Source organism: Gossypium raimondii, chromosome 5 (assembly GCF_025698545.1).
Source record: "Gossypium raimondii isolate GPD5lz chromosome 5, ASM2569854v1, whole genome shotgun sequence".
In the NCBI taxonomy this organism is placed as follows: Eukaryota; Viridiplantae; Streptophyta; class Magnoliopsida; order Malvales; family Malvaceae; genus Gossypium; species Gossypium raimondii.
In genome coordinates, this window is record NC_068569.1 from 28,655,738 (window position 1) to 28,678,801 (window position 23,064).

Here is a 23,064-nt window from a genome sequence, read left to right on the forward strand (position 1 = left end):
TAGCCGTGTTAGTTTGTAGAAAGCTCAGATCTTTCAAGAAAAGGAGATGGGAAGTATGATAAAATTACCAAATGTTTTAATTGAATATTCACTGACAGTGCAACACGTGGACTTCAAAGGGATGATAACGTAATCCCATCCGTCAGTTGTTTTGAGACGGTTAAGAAAAATCTGAAATGACAATACCATACATTGTGCTTTCTTTTTTGACAGAAATGACAAAATATTAATAATTAATATTTTTATTATGCCTGTCAATATGATCTGCCTTTAAATATAATATATAATAAATAATTAAAAGTTAAAGTTTAAAATTAATTAATGGAAAACAGTAAAATATATCTTATTTTTATCAATCTTAAATTGGTGTTAGAAGTCAACAATATTATTAGTATTAGATTATATCGCACTCATGATGTAAATAAATAAAATATTTTATAATAAAAATATATTTATAAAATTATTTCAACGAATCATTATTGTTAAATTTGTAGAAAATTTTCATATAATTTTATTGATTTTGTTTCGATTCATGATAATATTTTTAATTATTTTATTTGAAGGTTATATGAGAGTATAAAATAACAAAAATATTATTATAACAATATTAATTATCCTTTAAAATAAGAGTATTTTAGTATAGATATACAATTAATGAATATAATAAAACGTATATAATAAAATCAAAATATATAAAATAAATCAAAATAAAAATTAAAAAATAAATTTATTGTTTTATTAATCTAATTATCGAGTTTAAATCTTATTATATACATATTTTTATTATTTTTAAAATTAAAAATTAAAAATTAAATTATACTCAAATAAAATAATTTATTTAAATATGAAAACATATTTTTATAATTTTTTAATAAGAATTATTAAGTGAAAATGTAGGGGTATTAACGTGAGTTCCAAGGAGTGTGCAGATGGGAACATAACTCTTCAAACCTCACTAAAACATTCCTTTATTTGTTTCCTTATGAGATATTGGAATGATAAAGTTACTCCAGTGGGATACAAATGAGTGTCACCGACTCAAAACCACGTGGAACGGCTCCGAACGTAACTGGCTAACGGCTGAAGCTTCTAGATTTTTATTTTATTACCTACTTAATATCCATTACCGGTAAGGATCGCAAATGGTAAACTTATTCAAAACTCAGATTATCTGATTAATTTGGTAATATAGTAAGAGTTAAATTATATTTTGTTTATTTAAATTATGAGTAAATTAGTTTTTTTGTTAGATAAAAAATTAATTAGTTTATGTTAATAATTAATTTAAGCGACAAAATAATTCTATAGTTACTTATGGTATATCATGTGTACCTAGTTTTGACATATGTAGATTGGTTTTTAACTGTAGAAATAGATAAAAAATTTTGAAAGAAAAACTAATCGCTCTTTAATCTAATGCACAGAGGCTAATTTGTCCATTTTTTCAAGAGATAGAACAAAATGTACAAAAATCTTTATAATACTTTTATAATTTAAATTCAAAAGTTGACTTGAAATTGAGAGGTTTTTATCAAAGGAAAAATGTTCAAAATGGGAATTAACTCGAAAAATATTTTAAAAATTATCAAATAATGTTCTAAAAATATAAAAATAAAAACAAATGAACCAAACTCACTCAAATATAATCTCAAAATGTTTATATAATCTTTGATTTGGATAATCAAAATATAAACGAAAAAAGAGAACTTGTACGTTGCCGTAAAAGAAAAAAGTATGATGTGAGCTGATGAGGAAGAAGGAGAAGAATAGGAAGAATAGAAGGAAGAAGAAGGAGTATCAGAGAGAGAAGAGAGAAAATAGGTTGAGAAAATAGTACGGAAAAACCTTCATAACAAATCCAGCACACACAAGGGTGCTAAAAAGAAAGAAAATAACAGTCATTACAGTTGTCGTTCGGTTACAAGGCTGACTTAAAAATGCCCTGTTTTATTAACCAAACCCTTCACCCCAAAACGTAGCATTTTCATTAAAGTACCCCTCCCCGAAAATGTGTCGTTTTTGCAACATAATTAACTCAATAGACTAAACAAAATTAAACTCAATTTAACTACTTTTTAGCCCATAATTATATGCCATAACAATACTCCCTCTCTAAAGCAGATCCTTGTCCTCATTGATCGAAGGCAGGATATTGCTTTTGAAATTCTATCCAGGCTTCCCAAGTGGAATCCTCGGGGAAGGTGTCCGCCCATTCCACTAACAACTCAGTGACAATGTGATTCCCTTTTTTGACCATTCTTCTGTCAAGGATCCTTGCTGGCTCTTTCAGGATCGATCCATCTGTTCCAACAGGTGGCAATGTGGGTGAGTTGATAGCTGAACCAACATGTTTCTTTAGTTGAGACACATGGAATGTAGAGTAATACCCTGAAAATTTTTACAATAAGATATTATTTTTGATATAGTAAGGAAATAAAGTGACAAAAAGGAGAATTTTGGGTTATGACAACATTGGGAAGTATATTATGACATATTAATTAAAGAAAGGATTAAATTGCAAAAGTGAGAAAAGATTTGTTACCCAATAGTAAATACTCAAAATTTGAGGGGTTAAAACGTAAATATGAAAAAGTTTAAGGATCAATAGTGTAAATATTTTAAGGGTGGAATAATCTAAAACTAAGGAAAATGGATGAATTGGGACCAAATTGAATAGATGAAGAATTATGAGGGACTAACTCGAAATTTTACCAAATTAAGTGATGACTCAAGGATGAAATTTTAGAAGATCTAAAGGGAAAAATGGTCAATTAGAAGAGAGAGAAATCTAGAAAATAATGATGATGTTGGAGATATTTTAGATTAAATAAATAAATATTAGTTTATTATATTTTGATTTTTTTTCTTAATGATATTTTATTATTTTATTTAATGTATATATATATGTGGAAAGAAAGATGGAAGCCACTATCCCACCATTTTCCATGCATCAACGTGAGAAGAAGAGAGAAAGAAAGAAAGTTTTTCTTTCTTTACAATTTGGTCCTCTCACCAAAAATTCATCATTTTCATTTAGAATTCAAAGAAATTTCCATAGCCACCAAGAGAGAAAATTGATAAGGAGACTATGGGGAGCTAGAATATCAAGTTAGATTGAAGAAATAGAGGCTGGAGGAGAGAGAAAATCAAGTTAAAGATTGAAATCAATAGAGCAATGTAAGAACATAAAGATTTCAATATATTTTTGAGTTTGATATTATTGAAAAGTATGAAATTGATGTTAATGTAGGGTTTTATTATATAAGTTTCTATGTTCTTGATATGTTAGTGAAGAAAAATAAGAGAAAGTGATGGGAAATACTATAGAGAAAGGGAATAAGGGTGTTATAAATTTAGTAATCAACATTTTGCACTAAAACAGCTTTTAGATGTAAATAGTAGGTTAAATTTGAAAAATCACCATAAAACGTGGAAATTGAATTAGAGGATGAAAAAATATGGAATTAAATGTTATTGAGTCTAGTTTCTCATAGAATAAATGGTGTAATCAATGGAATTGTAAATTATGAGAGATAATAAATTTTGTGAGAAAAGTTCAGAATGAATTCGGGTTCCACTGTTCTGACTTTGGAAATCATTAAAAATTGTAAAAAAATTATTATGAGTTATAATTTATATTCTTAGAATAATTAATAAGTCTATTTTCAAAAGGAACAAACGAGAACATCATCCGAATTCTGTACAAGGAGATAATTAATTTTTAGTGAAGAATGGTTGAAACTGTCAGACAGCAGAACATGGATGACTTTAAAGAATAAAATGTACTTATTGGCTAAACCAAAAATTCTGAAAATTTTATGGTAATAAGATATGTGAGTCTAGTTTCAGATAAAATTTACGGATCTCAATTCAGAGTTCTGTAGCTTAATATATAATTAATTTAGTTACTATGACTCAAGTGAACAGCTTGTTATGAGTAAACAAGTAAATAGTGGTAATATATATATATATATATATATATATATATATATATATATATATATCTCAAGGATGTGGAATGGAGTGGAGGAGGAGGAAAATAATATGTCGAAACCATTTTTTTTGAAATTTGAAAAATGGGTATCAATTTTGAAAATAGAAATAGGAGTCGCCACCGATTTTTTATTGAGGTGTGATCGGCTCACCTTGAAAATGATTTTGGTCTGCGAAATTTGAGAAAATAGGTTCGAGAGTCGGTTATGCACGAGGAAGGGTTAGCACCTTCGTAACGCCCAAAATTGGTACTGAATTGATTGCTTAATGTCTTAGTGTTTAAATTTTGAAAAGATTTTAAAATACGATCCTTCGAAAAGAAAATTTGAGTAAAATAAATTTGATGATAAGACTCGTTTATTTTAAAGAAATAAATTGTTCCACTCAGTAGGTTAGAGTGCAACATTTCAAATCCTCAAAATTAAGCTTATCCTTTGATTTTTAAAACCTATGCGTTTTGAGAAGGATATCCGATTATTTGGGTCAAATGAGAAAATCAAAACCCAATAAGTTAGGGTTCGATTTCACAAAATTCCTAAATATCGAACATTGCCTTTATTTTTAAAATCCTCATTTCGAGAAAATAACATGTCATATCCAATGCGTTAGGACACAACGTGTCGAATTCCCGAGAATGGGTTTTTATTTAAAATTTTTGTATGTTTGGAAAATTTTCGATTATTTAGATTCGAAGAGAAAAATTGGAACCCAATACATTAGGGCTCAATTCTCTCGAGGATTCCAAACTTCGAGTATTTTGAAGATTTTTGAAAACTTTTGCATGAGATAACTTTGACATTTGTAATCTTTTAAAAAAAAACGATTGCATAATAGCATGCAACGCAAAATAATAATTCATACACTAAAGCATACGCAAATGCATAACAAAGATTCAATATACATGGATAAATAATATTATAAACATAAGAGCAACAATTTTATATCCTATATTATGCAAATACTTACATCCATATTCAGCAAGTAAAATGAATTAAAAAGTCAATCTTAAAAGAAATGCCAAGTGGAATAACATAGATAAAATATAATAAGTTTTCGACTATAACAAAATGAATATTGAAATATATCAAAAGGTTAAAAGGAATACTATATGAAATAATATAAAATAAATTCTAAAATAAGTATTATACTGAAAAGAAACTCAAAATAGTGTATAGGCTAGTTTAAATAAACAATACATGCCAAATAAAAAATTATAATAGTATATGTATGGTAATATATGTACAAAATTGAAGTAAAGTATATAAGGTAGTATTTTAAAAGAAATAGATTGTATATAAGATTTAAAACATACATACAAATATATATTTCAAAATAAGTTAAAATTACATACATGAAAGTATCAACACATGACTTTATATTTGGATGAAAAAGAAAGTTTGAAAATATTATGGAGTTATAGAATGTACAAACTATATTAGATAAATATAAAAGAAATAATAATTATAAAACTTAAGTAGAAATTCATAATACATTTAAAATTATAATTAAATTAACTATGTATGGTACGATAGATAATATTAGTTTAAAATGATAGTATTCTATTTTAAATAATTCTAATGATAAATTTAAAACAAGATTAAAACTTAAATATTCAAAAATGCTAGGTTTACAACTAAAACTAAAGACAACAAAATCAAAATAAAATTTAGAAAATGAATAAATTAAACCATGGATTAAATCAGATTCAAAACCAAAATCATAAGGGAAAATCAGAAAATAAAATAAAAATAAAGAACCAAAATGGAATGTGCGTATTTCATAGGAGACCAAAACGGCAATTAAACGCAAGAATAAATAATCAAAACCAAGCACAGAAAACGGCATCATTTGATTTTGGACTAAAATGAATATAGAATATAATATATGATATAAATTAAAAATATCGAAAGAAATCGGATTGAAACAATGCAAAATAAAGGAGGACCTGCTGCATAAATAGTCCATAAAGGCAAAACGCGTGGATCCCTCCCTCGGATCGGATCACCGCGCGGATCTATGCATGCGAACGACGCCGTTTCGAAGCCATGGCCCTAGGCTCAAACGACGACATTCCATTCACCATCTAAAACATCAAACCCTAAGCCATCTGTTATTTCCCCTAATCGAAAAGAAAACCAAAAGAAAAAAAAAAGAACAAAACTCTCTGCGCCGCTCGGTCTCACTGTCCCTTTCAAAGACTCTCAGTCCTCGTCCACGCTCCGATCGCGACAAAGCGGACAGGGATTCAATGGCGCTGAAATGAAGGTAAACCCTCTCGCGTTATTTGCTTCGCTTATATATACAAAAAAAGAACGAATCAAAAAGGAAAATGAAAAGAAAAAAAAAGACCAACTTTCAGATTTACCTCCAACTTTAATTTCTCTTTTTTTGTATTTCCCTCGTAAAAAAAGAAAGGAAGAAGAACACCCCCTCCTTTTAATACAGAAAAAAATATGGTTTTTTTCGTCCCAGAAAATACAAAATATATAAATATCAAAAAATCCCCAAATCCTCTCTGCTATTTCTATTTTTCTTTTCCCTTTCTGCTTTTTTTTTTTTTTCTCTTTTTCTCTTTTTGTTTGTTGTGTGCAGGTACGGAGGTGTGCAGGCGCGCGTGCGAGGCCAGAGGTTGATTGCGGCTTGATGGTTTGCTGGAGCGGCGGCTGAGGCGTGTGAAGGCATCGTGCGTGTGCGAAGGAGAGCAGAGAGGCGCTACTGTTGCGGCGCTAGGAGCCATACTGCTAGGGTTTCTGATTCATTTTTGTGTTGGGCTTGTAACACGATTGGGCTAGGGGTATTGGGCTAGGTCTTCTGATTTAGCGGGCTAGGCTAAATTTTTGTTGTAATTTTGGGTTATTTGGGCCCGGTGGGTCTGTAAATGGACATATAGACTGTTATTAATTTTGTTTGGTTTATTTTTTTGTTTTGATTTGATTTTATATTACGGGCCGAAAAAATTGGCCTATTATATAATATATGTGAATATTCCGCTAATATGAGTTTATTTTAAATTAGCTAATTTACATGTTTTAGGTTCAAGGACTAAATTGAATAAAAGTAAAATTTTAAGGGTAATTTTTTAAAATGTCAAAATGACCAAATTGCATGAAATGAATTGTTTTATCATTTAAATTAATAAATTGAATGAAATATTAATTTAGATCAAGATTTGGGTGGAAATTGAGAAAATGGAAAATTACTAAATGTCCCTAAATTTTGATATTTCTGCAATTTAGCCCGGTAAGTTTGTGCAACTTGAATTATATTCTTAAATGCTTGAAATATTTGTTATTGATGTGAATAAAATTTGAATGTTCATTGTATGAAAATTGATGAAACATTGATATATTTGATAAAAAGGGGAAGAAATCCTGGTTGAATGGAAAGAAAATTCGATGGATCTCTGAAAAGGAATTGACGGTAAAAAGGATCTATCCCAGATGGGTGATCCTATCCTGATATAGCCCTCCCGAAGAATATGTGGAAAATGGATTTAGCCCGGACGGGTAATCCGAATTAGGGTCTGAATTTAGCCTAGACTGGTAATTCAGATTCAAGCTCATTAGAGTAATTGTCATTGCAGAGGATTTAGCCTGGACTGGTAATCCCGCTGTAAGAAATGAGGTTCAGTGTGCTCTCTGAATTGGAAAATGTGCGCACATGAATATGAATTGACGGACCCAAATTTGTACACTAAAGTGTACCCCTGAAAATCTACCGAAATTCCAAGAAATTCAACGGGATAAAAATAGAAAATGGTAAGTACTTAAAATCATGAAATTAAACTTGAAATACATGGAAATGATAATTATTTGATATACTAAAATATGACATGGAAAATACATGTATGTGAAACTTGCCTAATAATTATGCATATTCAAGATTATGAACTGCTCTCGGAATAAATATACATTGAACTTATAAAAATTATGGTACATGAAATATTGTCATAATGAATTGAATAATTTATATTTAAGAAGAAACAACAAGAAAATGATATGTATCATGACATGTAAATATGAGACTATCTTTGATACGTTGATACAAGGAAAATTATGTGTATTAAGACGAGTAATAAATTTAAGTGAGACATGGCGAGAAAATAAGTTTGTCAATATTAAAGTACGCTAACCAATGTTGTTGCTTGAAGTTTAGGCAAGTGTCAAATTACTATTGAATGGTAATATGTTTAATTATAAGGTGCATTGGAATGGTAAGTGCTTAGATGAAAATATAATTGAGCTTATGAAAGAGTGGAAAGGTTTCAATTATGTAATTTCTTATGAAAAGATTTGTTATGTGATACGCCCGTATGAACCCAGCACCTAATTCGGAAATAAATAAATAAAAATTCTAAAATCTAGATATATATATTTAGGATTCTGTGAAAAATTCCCTATGATTCCGATCTAATCCCAGTAGGTTCCTAATAACTGTTTTGGGCCTCAAGAGCCCAATAGAGGGACGTTATGATTATTTTCAGAATATGAATAATAAATGATTCAGAATTATTGAAAATGTTCAGTAAACTTCGGTAATGCCTCGTGCCCTATTCTGACAACGGATACGGGTAGGGGGTGTTACATGTAGGGTGAATTTTTTCTCTTTCAGGTAATTTCAGTCTGTAGGCCACCTGACCGATTTTAGCTTCGATAGGATAAGGACCATAGAACCTAGGAGAAAGCTTCTGATTTCGCATCTTCCTTAGTGAATCTGTAAGGTTGGAGTTTCAGGTATACTAGGTCCCCAACTTCAAACGACCTATCTGATGTTTTCTTGTCTGTTAACTGCTTCATTCGTTCTTGAGCTTGCTTCAAGTGGAACTTAAGGAGCTTCCTTAAAGTTTCCCTATGTTGAAGTGTTCTATCCACCTTGGCTACTGTGGAAGACCCTGGCAGGTATAGTAAGTGAATGTGAGGCTCCTAACCATAGAGGGTTGTGTAAGGAATGGTGTTGATAGTCGAGTGGTGTGTGGTGTTATACCACCACTCTGCCAAAGGTAGCCAATGAACCCATTCTGAAAGTTTCTCACCGGTCATGCATCGCAAATAACCCTCAAGGCACTGATTGAGAACTTCTATTTGCCCATCTGTTTAGGGATGGTATGGAATAGAGAGGTACAGTCGAGTGCCAAGTAGTTTGAATAGTTCTTGCCAAAATCTGCTAAGGAATATCTTGTCTCTGTCAGATACGATGGACCATCTGACCGATTTTAGCTTCGATAGGATAAGGACCATAGAACCTAGGAGAAAGCTTCTAATTTCGCATCTTCCTTAGTGAATCAGTAAGGTTGGAGTTTTAGGTATACTAGGTCCCCAACTTCAAACGACCTACATGATCTTTTCTTGTCTGTTAACTGCTTCATTCGTTCTTGAGCTTGTTTCAAGTGGAACTTAAGGAGCTTCCTTAAAGTTTCCCTATGTTGAAGTGTTCTATCCACCTTGGCTACTGTGGAAGACCCTGGGAGGTATAGTAAGTGAATGTGAGGCTCCTGACCATAGAAGGTTGTGTAAGGAATGGTGTTGATAGTCGAGTGGTATGTGGTGTTATACCATCACTATGCCAAAGGTAGCCAATGAACCCATTCTGAAAGTTTCTCATCGGTCATGCATCGCAAATAACCCTCAAGGCACTGATTGAAAACTTTTATTTGCCCATCTGTTTGGGGATGGTATGGAATAAAGAGGTACAGTCGAGTGCCAAGTAGTTTGAATAGTTCTTGCCAAAATCTGCTAAGGAATATCTTGTCTCTGTCAGATACGATGAACTCTGGAATTTCATAGAGCTTGTACACTTGATCCAAGTAGAGTTGAGCTACACTCGTAACAGTAAAAGGGTGCGCTAAGGCCAAAAAATGAGCATGCTTATTTAATCTATCAACTATTACCAAGATGGTACATTTACCTTTGGATAAATGGAGACCTTCTACAAAGTCCATACTGACAGCAGCCCATGCTCGATCGGGTATTGGCAAGGGTTGCAATAATTCAGGGTATGCAACATTGTCACTCTTGTACTATTGACAAGTTGTGCATTCTTGAACCCATTTCTTGATATCCCTCTATAACCCTTTCTAGTACAATAAGCTATTTATGCGATGCCTAGTAGCATGCACTCCTAAATGGCCACCAATGGCCTGACTGTGGAACAACTCAAAAATGGCCTTTCTGAGTTCTGTGTTGTGGCCGACCATCACTTTCCCTTTTCTCTTAAGAAGCCTTCCATCCCATAAGTACTTAGGATGGGACTGAGGATTTTGTAGCAATTCCTTAGACAACTTCTGTATCTTCACATCTTCTAATCCAGCCCGTATAATCTTATCCTAGAGCTTTGACCATGTAATTGACACTTCCCGCAAACATTGTTGAATTTGACCATCTGGCAGATGAGTTCTTTTAGATAAAGCATCAGCTACCGTGTTCTGAGACCCCTTTCGATAAACAATAGAGTAGTTGTACCCCAACATTTTGGACACTCACTTCTGTTGATATGGGGTAATGGTTTATTGCTCAGAGAGGAACCTCAGGCTTTGGTGGTTTGTCTTGATAATAAATTGTCTCCCAACAAGGTACGAGTGCCACTTCTTAACAACTAGCAACACAGCCAACATTTCCTTATCATATATGGACAAGGCTTGGTGTTTAACTCCTAAGGCTCTACTAAAAAATGCCACTAGTCTTTCTTTTTGTTGTAACACAGCTCCAATGCCATTACCACATGCATCTGTCTCCACATAGAAGGGCTCATAAAAATCTGGGACAGCTAGTACTGATGCCTTGCAAATAGCTTCCTTAAAGCCTTGAAAAGTTGTTTGTGCGGATTCCATCCAATGCCACTGATGATCTTTCTTCAATAGTGAGGTAAGTGGTTAAGCCATGGCTTTATACCCTCAGATGAATCTCCTATAATAGCCAGATAGCCCCCAAAACCCTCTAAGTCTTTTGATTTTCTTAGGTATAAGCCAAGAGAGAACTCCTTCTATCTTCAATAAGTCCATGCTGACAGTCCTAGTTGTAATAACATGGCCTAGATACTCAACCTGAGCAGTAGCAAAACTACATTTAGTTTTCTTAGCATATAGTTGGTTATCCCTTAACAGTTGTAAAACTGCTTCCAAATGTCTCAGGTGATCAGTTCAATCCTTAGAATAGACTAGGATGTCATAAAAAAAACTAGGACAAATTTCTTCAGAATTGGCTTAAAAACAGTATTCATCAAAACCCGAAAACTGGATGGGGCATTTGTTAGGCCAAATGGAATAACTAAGTATTCATAGTGACCCTTATGAGTTCTAAATGATGTCTTGTGGACATTTTTTTCCCACATCCTAATTTGGTGATATTCTAACCTTAAATCCAGCTTAGAAAAAAAAGTAGCTTGACTAAGCTCATCCAACAGTTCCTCAGTAATAGGAATAGAAAACTTATTTTTGATGGTCATGTTGTTGAGCTGTATATAGTCCACGCACAATCGCCAACTATCATATTTCTTCTTTACCATTACAATAGGTGATGCAAAAGGACTATTGTTGTCCCTTATAATCCCTTCCTGCAACATTTCTTACACTAGTTTTTCAATCCCATTCTTCTGAATAGTAGGATATCTGTATGGTCTTACCTTGACCACTCGTGACTCATCCAGTAAGGGGATCTGATGGTCCTGAAGTCTAGCAGGTGGTAAACCTGAAGGTACTTGGAAAACATCATCGAAAGCAGCTAACAACTTGAGTAACATTGGATTGTCAAGAGACACTGGTAGGGTTAGTGCTGTCTATTGGCTAAAAGATAACAACATAGGCTGATGATCATAGCTCAATATTTTGAAACATTTAGCTACTTGGTTGTCTGATAATAATTAAAGGCTGCCAGAAACAACCCCTTGTAGGATATGGTTTTTGCCTTGATGTTTGAACTGCATAGTAAAGAAGAGAAATTCTATATGATGGATCCTAGAGATAAGAACCACTGAATTCCCAACACTAGATCACATCCCTTCACAGGTAACAAGTAAAAATCAGTATTGAATGTAGATCCTTGAGCTTCTCACTAGACATTTTTGTATACTCCTTGTGTAGACAATCGAACTCTATTAGCCACCATGACTCTCAATGCAACAGTCTGATCAGTAGGTAAGTTCAGTCTTTTCACCAACTTAGAATCCATAAAATTATGTGTGCTACCAGAATCCACAAGAATGATTACTTATGTTTGGCTGATGTGAGCTAAAAGCCTCACTGTATTGTGCCATTGAGAGCCATGCAAAGCATGCAGAGAAAGTACAGGTGAATTGACCTCAGGTTCCTACTTCCCTTATTCTAATTGTTCCTTGCAATCTTGAAACTCATTTGTTTTAGGACTCTTAGGTTCAGCTTCACCATCAGAAAAAACTTCAATCACCAATTGATACAGTTGAGATTTGTGGCATTTGTGTCCTGAAGTATATTTGGAAGCACACTAGAAACAGAGCCCTTTTCTTCTTTTGTCATCCATTTCTGCCTGGGACAATGATTTCACAAGGCCTTTAGGACTCCCTATAGTGCTAAAAGTAGATAACGCTTGGATGGGTTTAGCATTTGGCAAGAAGGGTCTGATTTGTCCCCTAACCCCCCACTATAAGTCGTTCTTTTCATAGGCCCCAAGATAATGCTCTCCACCCTACGAGCTAAACGAATTCCATCTACTAGGGATGGAGGTGGAAACAACCGCAAGTATTGCCCTATTTCTAGCTTGAGATTACTAACAAACACACTAATCGCATGCTCTTCAGTTAGATCTATTTGGTTGAGCAAACTAACAAATGTATCATGGACTTGAGTCACTGACCCTTGTTGCTTAAGAGTAACGAGCTCAGACATAGTATCTAGCACTGTGTCTGAGCTAAACCTGTCCCTCAGTTCACGGGCATAAACCTCTTATGGTCGCTGTTGCAACCCACCATGTAACAGCCCATTTTCAATAAAATCAGAACAGTAGTTTCGAGACCACAAATTTGAGGTCAAAATTTTTTTATTTTAATATTATTTTATAGTCTATGGTATGATAGGAATGTTGTATGAAAATTTTGTTGAGAAATTTTACCGATTACACGTCTAATTTGTTAAAAAAGACTAAATTGAAAAATGTGCAAAACTTGTTAATTAAAAGAAATAATGATTAAATAGCTCAAAGGGTAAATGAGGAAGGGATTTGGGCATAAATATGCCTAAATCAATTGGTTGGGCAGCATAGGCTTAAAAATAGGACAAAAATGGTGTGAAATAAGGGCAAAATTGGAAATTTGGCCAAATAAAAAGAAACAAATGAAATTAAAGAAATTCTAGACATTTCTTTATCATTTTTAGCTTTAAAATAGACATTGAAGAGGGTTTAAGCTGGTTTTTTTCCAATTCTTGCTTCATGTAAGTTAAATCCTCACCCGTTTCTTGAAAATTTTATGTTTTTGTCTTTGTTACAATTAGGTCCAAGTAACATTTACCTTGGTTTTTGATTTTATTGAAAATTTTGGAAGTTACCATTGATGAGTTCATATGATCTAAGTTATTAGATGATGAAATTGAGGTGTTGATGGGTATTTTAAAGTGTTATATTAAAGAAATTTGAAGAAAACATGATTTAGGGATTAAATTGGAAAGATGTTGAATTTATGGAAAATTTTGAATTTTATGGAATACATGGATTGTTATTTTTTTATATATGAGAAATTCGGCTAGGCTTGGAATAAGGATTAAATTGCATGAATTTCATTTTCCGAGCCTAGGGATAAGGTTGGAATTAATTAAAGGTATAGGGGAAAAATGGTACTTTTGCCTAAAAGGTGAATTTGATTGAATTGAATATGAATTTCATTAAATTGAGTTAAATTTACTCGTATAGATCTAGATAGACCTAGTACAAAATTGGATCGAGAAAAACAAAAAGTATCTGATTATTAGATTTTTGTATACGAACAAGTGTTAAGGTAAGTTCGTGTAACTAAATTTTGTACATTTATATGTATGAATTAAATGTTGTATATGTGAATGTTAAATTGTGTAATTGATATGTTTATGAAATTAATAATAAATTCGAAAATTCCCGATAAATATGAAATCTCGTTTGAATACATGAAATTTGATTGATACAGGGCTCCCGTACTAGTTTTGGTCTTGCATATGTTGCAGACGCACCATAACTCGAAAGAGCATCCCGTTTTTAGCTCTTATGAGCTTCTCGTTAAATGGTTATTGCGAACTTCCTATTATAGCTCTTCGGAGCATCCCGATAGGTTGTGATCCTACATGAGTTGTGGACACACCTTAGCTCTTATGAGCTTTCTGATTATGGCTCTTCGTGAGCTCCCCGTTAATTGGCTCTTTGCGAGCTTCCCGTTAATTGGCTCTTTGTGAGCTTCTCGATATGGCTCGCTTGAACTTCTCGATATATGGCTTTCCGAAGCTTCCCGTTAATGGCTCTTCAAAGCTACCCGTTATAGTCTCGTGTAAGCTTCCTGAATATAGCTCTTACGAGCTTCGTGTTATACTGCCCAAATAAGCTTCCAGTTTATGTGATTTTACAAGCACTTCTGAATACGAGTTGATGGATTTATCGTATTGTACACTTCGTGTGTACTGTCTATGTATCCATCGATATTTTAAATTATTCAACAGGTAACGTTCCGGTAAGGGATAATATGAATTCAAGATGAAATACTATGAGAATACTTGTTATGCAAAAACTATGATATGTACATGTTCCTTGGAAACTTGAAATGATAAATGATATGTACATGTTCCTTGGAAACTTGAAATGATAAACACATGTATGTGGAAATGAGACATTGATGAGCTCATCTATATTCCTTGGCACTAATATGAATTATGTAACTAACATGTTTGATGAGGATGTTTGGGTGTTTAGGTTATTGATTACATTGAATTGGATGTATTATTTATGTTTTTTCTTAATGAGTATGAATGGTAAGTTAAATTCCGTTATACGAACTTACTATGCATTAAATACTTACTCGGTTTTTCTTTCCTCTGTTTTTATAGTACTCGGAAGCTCATGAAGGTTGGAACTTGGTCGGAGTCACATCACACTATCCCTCGGACTTCTCGGTATATGAAATAAGCTAACTTTTAGTATAATGACATGTATAGGCTAAAATAGGCCAAATGATGATGTATTTTGGTTATAACTAGCCGTTGGAATGGCTAGTGTTAAGCATATTTTGATGTAATTATACAAGGCCTTAACAAGTTTGATGTGTGGTGAAATGATGATATGGTAGGAAGTATACAAACCTATTGGTGAATGGTTTTTTATTTCATAATTGATAGTATGCCTATAAGCATAAATGTGTTTTTGGTAAGTTTAAACACTTGAATATATGAGATAATATGTCATGCATAAATTTTGGTATTGGCATTGATTTGAGGGTTATGAATTGGCTTGTGAATGTGTTTGAATGATGTTGTAGGTGGAAGGTAAATGGGGTGAGAAAAGTGGCCTTGAAAATTGCCTATTTTTGGTCCACATGAGCAGAGACACGGGCGTGTGTCTTAGCTGTGTGTGACACACCTAAGAAAAATTTTAAAATTTTACGAAAAATTCTCTGAGTTTTTGGTTTAGTCCTGACTTGTTTCTAACCCGTATTTTGGGTCTCGAGGGTTTATTTAAGGGACAATATGAATGAATATAATTGATATCGGTTATGAATAGTAAATGACATGAATTAACTGTATTTGTTTTGGTAATGTTTCGTAACCCTGTTCTAGCAACGGACATGGGTTAGGGGTGCTACACATGTACCTGGACAAAGAAATAGTGTCAGTCCAGGGCCTTGCCTTCAAGATGGAGCATGACTACCTAAGAAATAGTGTCAGTCCAGGGCCTTGCCTTCAAGATGGAGCATGACTACCTTCACCTTAGCCTCGTCTCTGACACACTCCGATAAGAAAAATTGTTCAAGCTTCGACCACCATCCACGAAAATCCATGCCATCAAAATGTGGGCACTCAAGTCTGTACAAATTACTAGTTACATCCCTTGAAGACCCTCACAAGGGAGATACGACCAACTGCTCCTCCTTTGAAGGTTCATGAGGGACACTTCCTAAAATACCCTTTCCCTTGTCCAAGCTTACTTCCATTGGAGTTGCCTTGCTAGTACCAACAACACCGGTTGGTTTCGACTGTCCCATGTATTGCTCAAACAAGGTTTAAACACTCGTGTGAATCTCAGTTCGAATCTTCCCTTTCACGATGTCATAGAAGGATTGAAACTTGGTATCAATCTTGGTGTCCAGATCTGATTTCAACTATGTGAACTCCAGTTGCAGTTGACTCATCTCTTTTTGAAGCGTGGTGGTTACTCCATCGTTGACCATGAGGAAAGAGAAACTCTGATACCTTGATACGAGCTAATGAAGAAGGAGAAGAATAGGAAGAATAGGAGGAAGAAGAATAAGAGGAAGAAAAAGGAGTAACAGAGAGAGAAGGGAGAAAAGGGGTTGAGAAAATAGTACTGAAGAACCTTCATAACAAATCCAACACACACGAGGGTGCTACAAAGAAAGAAAATAATGATCATTACAACTGTCGTTTGATTATAAGGCTGACATCAAAATGCTCCGTTTCATTAGCCAAACCCTTCACCCCAAAACGTAGCATTTTCATTAAAGTACCCTTCCCCCAAAACATGCCGTTTTTGCAACATAATTAACCCAACAGACTAAACAGAATTTAACTACTTAACCCATAATTATATGCCATAACAAAGTATTTTGGAAAATTTATAAGAAAAAAGAAATAACTTAGATGGTAATCAAATCCCAATATATTTTAACTTTTTTCAAAAAATTACATTCTAGCCGAACATGCATCGTTAGAACAAAAATACTTTAAAAAAATGAACAGTCAGATTAAGATTTACACATTCATTAGTGTTGTAATTTTAACATGACATAAAATACGACAGAGCGAGCATTGTCTTGACGATGAGCAACAACCAACCAAACACCAACGAATTTATTCATTAGTGTTGTAATTTTAACATGACATAAAATACGACAGAGCGAGCATTGTCTTGACGATGAGCAACAACCAACCAAACACCAACGAATTAAACATAGGTGTCTATCAACGATTTCCTCATCTCATCTACGATAGCAGTAGGTTGTGCTTCTCTCAGCTTAAAGACACTCTCGATGACAGAAAGTTCGGTTGCTGTGGTATCCGACCCACAGAAGGCAGTCCAGTCATTTACAGTCATTCCTGCAGCTATTACTTCACTCCCACGGTTGATGGTGCCAGCCACCAATGGAACCTGAAGAAGCGTCGAAAGCTCATCCAAGTCTTCAATGGATGTGTGAGGATGAACCTGCAACAGTCCAGAAGGTAAATCGCAAACTAAAAATGGAGAATGTAAGAGGTAATCATTGGTGCAAGATGAAGAGATTCTATCTCACCAAGCCACCTCGGTTTGAAAATGCACAGTAGCTCCCAACAAGAATATTTCCGGCAATTGTTTGCCTGAAAACTTCTACACCAAGAACATCAGCAATTATCTCCTCAGTTTCCTGATCGAAGTAGCAGATAAAGATTATCAAGGAAAAGAATATTAGATCTCCCATGGCATGGTAAAACATCATGGTTATGGAAAATCAATCAACACTCCTCAAAAACCAAAAAGAACCATGATGTTTTACCAAGTACCTACGTTCGGAGATATCATTTCTAGCCAAGCATTCTAGGCAAAGAGGCACAGTAAAGAACTACCGAATTGTAATTTAGTCCTGCTCATTCAAAATAAAAATAGAAAATAAAGACCCCTTATTACCGCACTTGGATACTGAAAATTTGGAATGATCTTAATAAACTATTTCAATGATGTATGGGAATTTACCCGATCTAGATCTGTATGCGTCAGAGCAACATGGTCATTGCAAGCTATACAGTTCCCAAGAGCAGATAGTTTCTCCTCTATGCGCTGAACAACAACTTGATCCGGTAGACTATTTCGCAAGTGTTGAAGTTCTTCAATAAGAAAGAACAAAATAAAAATCCATCACTGATATTAGAAACCAAAGATTATAAACTTTTAATTGAAGTAGAACAAATATACAATATGAATCGAAACCAAAGATTATAAACTTTTAATTGGTGAAGTAGAACAAATATACAATATGAGTCTACAAAGACAACTTTTAATTGGTGAAGTAGAACAAATATACAATATGAGCCTACAAAGAAAAAGGAATGAGATTAAAAGTCAGATATAAGTGCAAAACCAAACCAACTTGGACTTTGAAAATCAAATTTGAGGACAAGATACATCTAATCCAAGGTATTCAAGTAAACTGCACCAGATTTCAAGCCACTTAGAGCAGAGATAATGTTGTTTTGCACTTGAGAATAACAATGTAACTAAAATGATAATCATAAACATCAAGCACCTAATGGCCCCATATATTGACATGTCAAAATGTGGAAAAGTTATATTCTATATTGCGAGAAAGTTCGCTTTTTATTTTTAAGTTTTTCCATGTATTTGAAGGGTCCTTATGTCAACATAGGTGCTTCAAGAAAAATAGTCAGGGCAACATGGGTTCTAGTCACCCCTCCCCACAGCACTGATATCTTGCATATTAATTTTAACCTAGAGATTCCATGCCCCTATCTTGGTAAAGTTAACACATCAAATGGACTTCAGAAGGAGAATCTGTTAACTAGTGCAATCCACAGGATGCACAATTTCCCAAATACAGTTTTCAGATACTTTTGAATTATATGAGCCAAACCTCACTTTCGCCAACTAAATCCAGTTTGATCACAAGTTTCATTTACTTTTGTCTTAATCATTTTCTTGTTTTATATTACGTTATACTAGGACACAATTGTCATTTCTCAGGCCTACACGTTAACTTCCCACTCCAATCTATGAACACTGCCTACTTCTCTCCCTACAGTTTCAGCTGCATAAGCAACGCCTTGTGCAGTTCAGAGAAAGGTTTGACTGACAACGATCCTTCTTTCCCCAAGAGGATTTCAGGGAGGTGTAGGTGGCCCCATTTCCATTCTACTTGTATTAGATTAACTCCTTCCCTGTTTAAATCTCTTCTTGTAGAAACAAAGACAATCACAAACAACTACGAAAACTCTAAAAACATAGAAAACTTAAAACAAAACAGCCTTCAGCTGCATATGGATGAAGATTTCTAAATAGCTCGGATTTGAATATAATAAGGAAGCTTCACGTAAAAGCAAAGAGTTAAGAATCAAAATTACACATGCACTATTGCCAATGTTTAGATCCCACTGAGAGAACTCAAAAAATTACCTTGATCTGTGGTGGTGTGAGGGACAAGAAGCCCATTCTTATTTCCTGTCAAAACAAATCAAGCTCACATTAATCAAATCCAAAGGCATCTAACAACAATGAATAAAACTTGGACAAGACCGGTCAATTGAACCAAGAACAGTAGGATATCTGGTTTGTTGACTATATAAAAGTAGGGTAATACTCAAACCAAGAAAGAACCAACCATTAAAGAAAACGAGACTGAACCAGTAAAAACCCAGCTTTATAAATATATTTTTCTTCTTGTTTTCAAAACTTTATTCCTAATCAATGAGATTTGAACCATTAACCTCTTGATTTTATAATAAAGATCTTACCAATTACCATTAAGCCAAATGTACTTTGTGTTAATTATAAACCATATTTATTATTTATTATACATAAAATAGTATCTGGTTTGTTGACCATATAAAAGTAGGGTAATACAAAACCAAGAAAGAACCAACCATTAAAAAAACGAGACTGAACCAGTAAAACCCAGCTTTGTAAATATATTTTTCTTCTTGTTTTCAAAACTTATTCCTAATCAATGAGATTTGAACCATTAACCTCTTGATTTTATAATAAAGATCTTACCAATTACCATTAAGCCAAATGTACTTTGTGTTAATTATAAACCATATTTATTATTTATTATACATTAAAATAGTATCTAGACATAAAAATATAAAAACAGTTAGTTAAACTGGTTGGAGTGGAAACAGAAGGTTGGACCGGTTTGCCTTCTATTCTGTTTTTCTTGACAATGTCAGGTAAGATGAGTCTTAAAAAATTCTTACCAGCACAGAGCCGTCCTATTATTCTAGTGCCGCCAAGAGAGGTCTTAATGACAGGAATGACATCCGCTAACTCAGACTCAAAAGCACTGCAAGGTGCCAATATAACCTTAATACATTAGTTAAAACAGGGAAATAAGGGCCATAGAAGACAAGCTCACCTGTAGAAGTTTTCAGACCCTCCAATTGCAACCAAGCAATAAGCATTGGTCAGCTTGGAAAACACTCCAACTTCACATGAATTTTCAAACTGTAGCCCTGTATAAACCACAGGTATGAGACTCGTGATTGTAGTAGATATGTTTACTCCATAGTGATGGGAACCACCAAAACCATATAAGTGATAAATTTTAAAGATTTATCGATACTAATGTACAGAGATACAAGCCATGTAATGTTATGAATAACTTAGTCATATCAACAGAAGAATAAAATATTTATACATACTAAAGGCTGAAAAAAAGAATGAAACTTACTAGTTGCCATTATAAAGCGAAAAAAAAAGGATCGATGATGAAACCAGAGGAAGAAACTCTGCATTTTAAAAGATAGATCAAACTAAGTTTAACCTATAAAGAAAATATCAACCAGACAAATAAAGAATCATACAATTCCCAAATTAAATAAATATATATGTAATTATTTACATATATATATTCATCCAATTCTCGTGCATAAACATATTCCACTAAGGAATGCTTAAAGATAACTACCCTTATACTACTTGTTGTTCATCACAAATTATATTTGAATGTCTCAAGCATTTAGAGTAACCAAACTCCTAAATCTCTACTCAACTTCAACTACAAACAAAGGTCAACAGAAACCAAAGAAGAGCCCCCACAACAAGGTTAAAAAAATTGGATATGAAATTATAAAATGCCATCACAAACAGAAAGATAACAGCATAAACAAGCTCAAGTTCACCACCTTAACCTTTCTGCTAATACAAGGAAAAACCCAGAAAATTTATGAAAATCAGAAAATCTTACATATATTATTGAACCGTAGAAACCCAGATAAGAAAAGCAAGCAGAAGTCTTAACAAATGAATAAAAAGTTTACCAAATAAATGTTTGGTGCTTCCTTGGTTGGAGTTTGAGAGGCCGGCGTTCAGAGGAAGAGGAGAAACAAGTCAGGTTTTGTATGGGTTAATGAATCTTTTATGTAGCGGCTTAAAAGGAGAATAAAACGCGCTCTACTAAACGACGTCGTGGTCCGTAACAGTGTGCTTTGAAAAATCTAGGGTTAAGAGAAAAACTATTGAGAAAAATATTTTGGATTGGTTTTCTCTTGAATTTGGTTTAATTTTAGTGGGATTAATAATTAGAGAATGTGGTGGTGTAATAGTAATTAGCTTGGAAATTTTTTTTTATGTCTGAAGTATTTAAATTTAATTATAAAAATATATAAAATTTTAATATAAAATATATTTTATTATTTTTAATAATAAAATAAATTTTTAAGTTGAAAATAGGCTTAAGCTTGAAATTTTTTCGAATAAAGCTCGACTATTTATGGCTATGTCCTTTCTTCTTTTAATTGTCCAGCCATATTTACATTTATAGTGTACTTATAGGTGTATCATATTTGTAATAATGAAATTAAATAAAATAATAATTAGTATGTCATATCATTAAAATAATAATAATTCATAAATTTTTTAATTATATTTATATTTGCAATTTTTTAAGTAAAACAACAATGAATTGAAAGGGTTAAACATTTATTCAAATTGAATTATAAAAATATTTTCTAGTAATTTATTTTTAATAAAGTCCAAGCTTGTGATAGTTGGTGTTAGAACAATGTTTAGTTAAGATATAGAGTTGAGATAGCGAAAAAGATAAATGGTTAATATGTTCCACCATAGACTCATGAGAAGGCCAAGAAGGGTAGCAATTCAAGAGATATGCTATTGACGATGGATGATAAAGTTGTCCCCAAGGATGATGTAAGTGTTAGGCGGCCCGAAAATACCCATAGGATGGTGAATTGGAATTTTGAAATTCATTGTTGAACTTTTTTAAATGACGAGGAAATCAAAGAAAAGTTTGTACAATTCGATTTACAGTGGTTCGGTCTCAATTGCTCACCTCTACTACTTTGGTATACTTCAATGAAAGATTTTCCCAATTCATTATACTTGAATTAATACCTTTCAAGGGGAAGTTATAACATTTACAACCCTATCTTTTTCACATGGCTAAATATAGAATCTCCCCTTAGCTTTTGTGACTAAATTAGAACTTTCTAGCTTTTACAAGACTTAACTATAAACATTTTACAAATTACTTAAGGTTTTATGCCTTAAAAACCGTAAGTTGTTTTTTGCAAGTACAAGAAATGATGTAAACAACAATGACCTATCAAAAGTGTCTATTTATAAGTTTGAAGCTCTTTCAAAGAATTGAAATCAGAATGATAAATATATTTAATAACAAGCACCTAAAGAGACATTTACAAGAGAAAATGAAGAAATAAAGAATTTGATGCTTTTCTCTTTATTACAATACTTGGATGGTCTTATGTATTCAAGTGTTCTTGACTTGAATATATATCCTTTGACTTATTTTTGGACGTTTGGAGTTGTTGGAGAGAGTTTCTAGCCACTGAGAGCATTTATTTCGAGCATTTAATAAACCTGCAGCACTATGTCTCGAGATAGAAAGAGCAAAATATGATCGTTGGAGCTAGAGGTCTCAAGAACAAATGGCTTGTCTTGAGACAATTTGCTCTGTGTCTCAAGACAAGGCTCCTCTAAAGCTTACATTTTCTTCGATATTGGTTGGACCTTTTGTCTCGAGACAAAGTTCCTTTGAAGCATTTTTAGCTTCGATGTTTGTTTGTCTCAAAACAAGATTAAGAACCTTAAAAAATGTGGCTTAAAATTATCAACACAAAATTTAATTAATGAAAACAATTAAATTAATATTAATTGATATTTTATAATATAT

At 33.2% G+C, this 23,064-nt stretch overlaps 1 protein-coding gene across 1 annotated transcript; it reads right to left on the minus strand.

Annotated features, from left to right (window-relative positions):
• Positions 1 to 16,785: 16,785 nt before the first annotated feature.
• On the minus strand, positions 16,786 to 21,297 carry LOC105770841 (eukaryotic translation initiation factor 6-2). Its single transcript, XM_052631753.1, has 8 exons — positions 21,173 to 21,297; positions 20,584 to 20,641; positions 20,269 to 20,365; positions 20,111 to 20,196; positions 19,311 to 19,355; positions 17,877 to 18,007; positions 17,440 to 17,550; positions 16,786 to 17,351 (listed from the first exon to the last, which is right to left on the minus strand). The coding sequence occupies exons 2-8, from the start codon at positions 20,591 to 20,593 to the stop codon at positions 17,094 to 17,096; spliced, it is 738 nt and encodes a 245-aa protein (XP_052487713.1). The 5' UTR covers positions 20,594 to 20,641; positions 21,173 to 21,297; the 3' UTR covers positions 16,786 to 17,093.
• Positions 21,298 to 23,064: the final 1,767 nt, after the last annotated feature.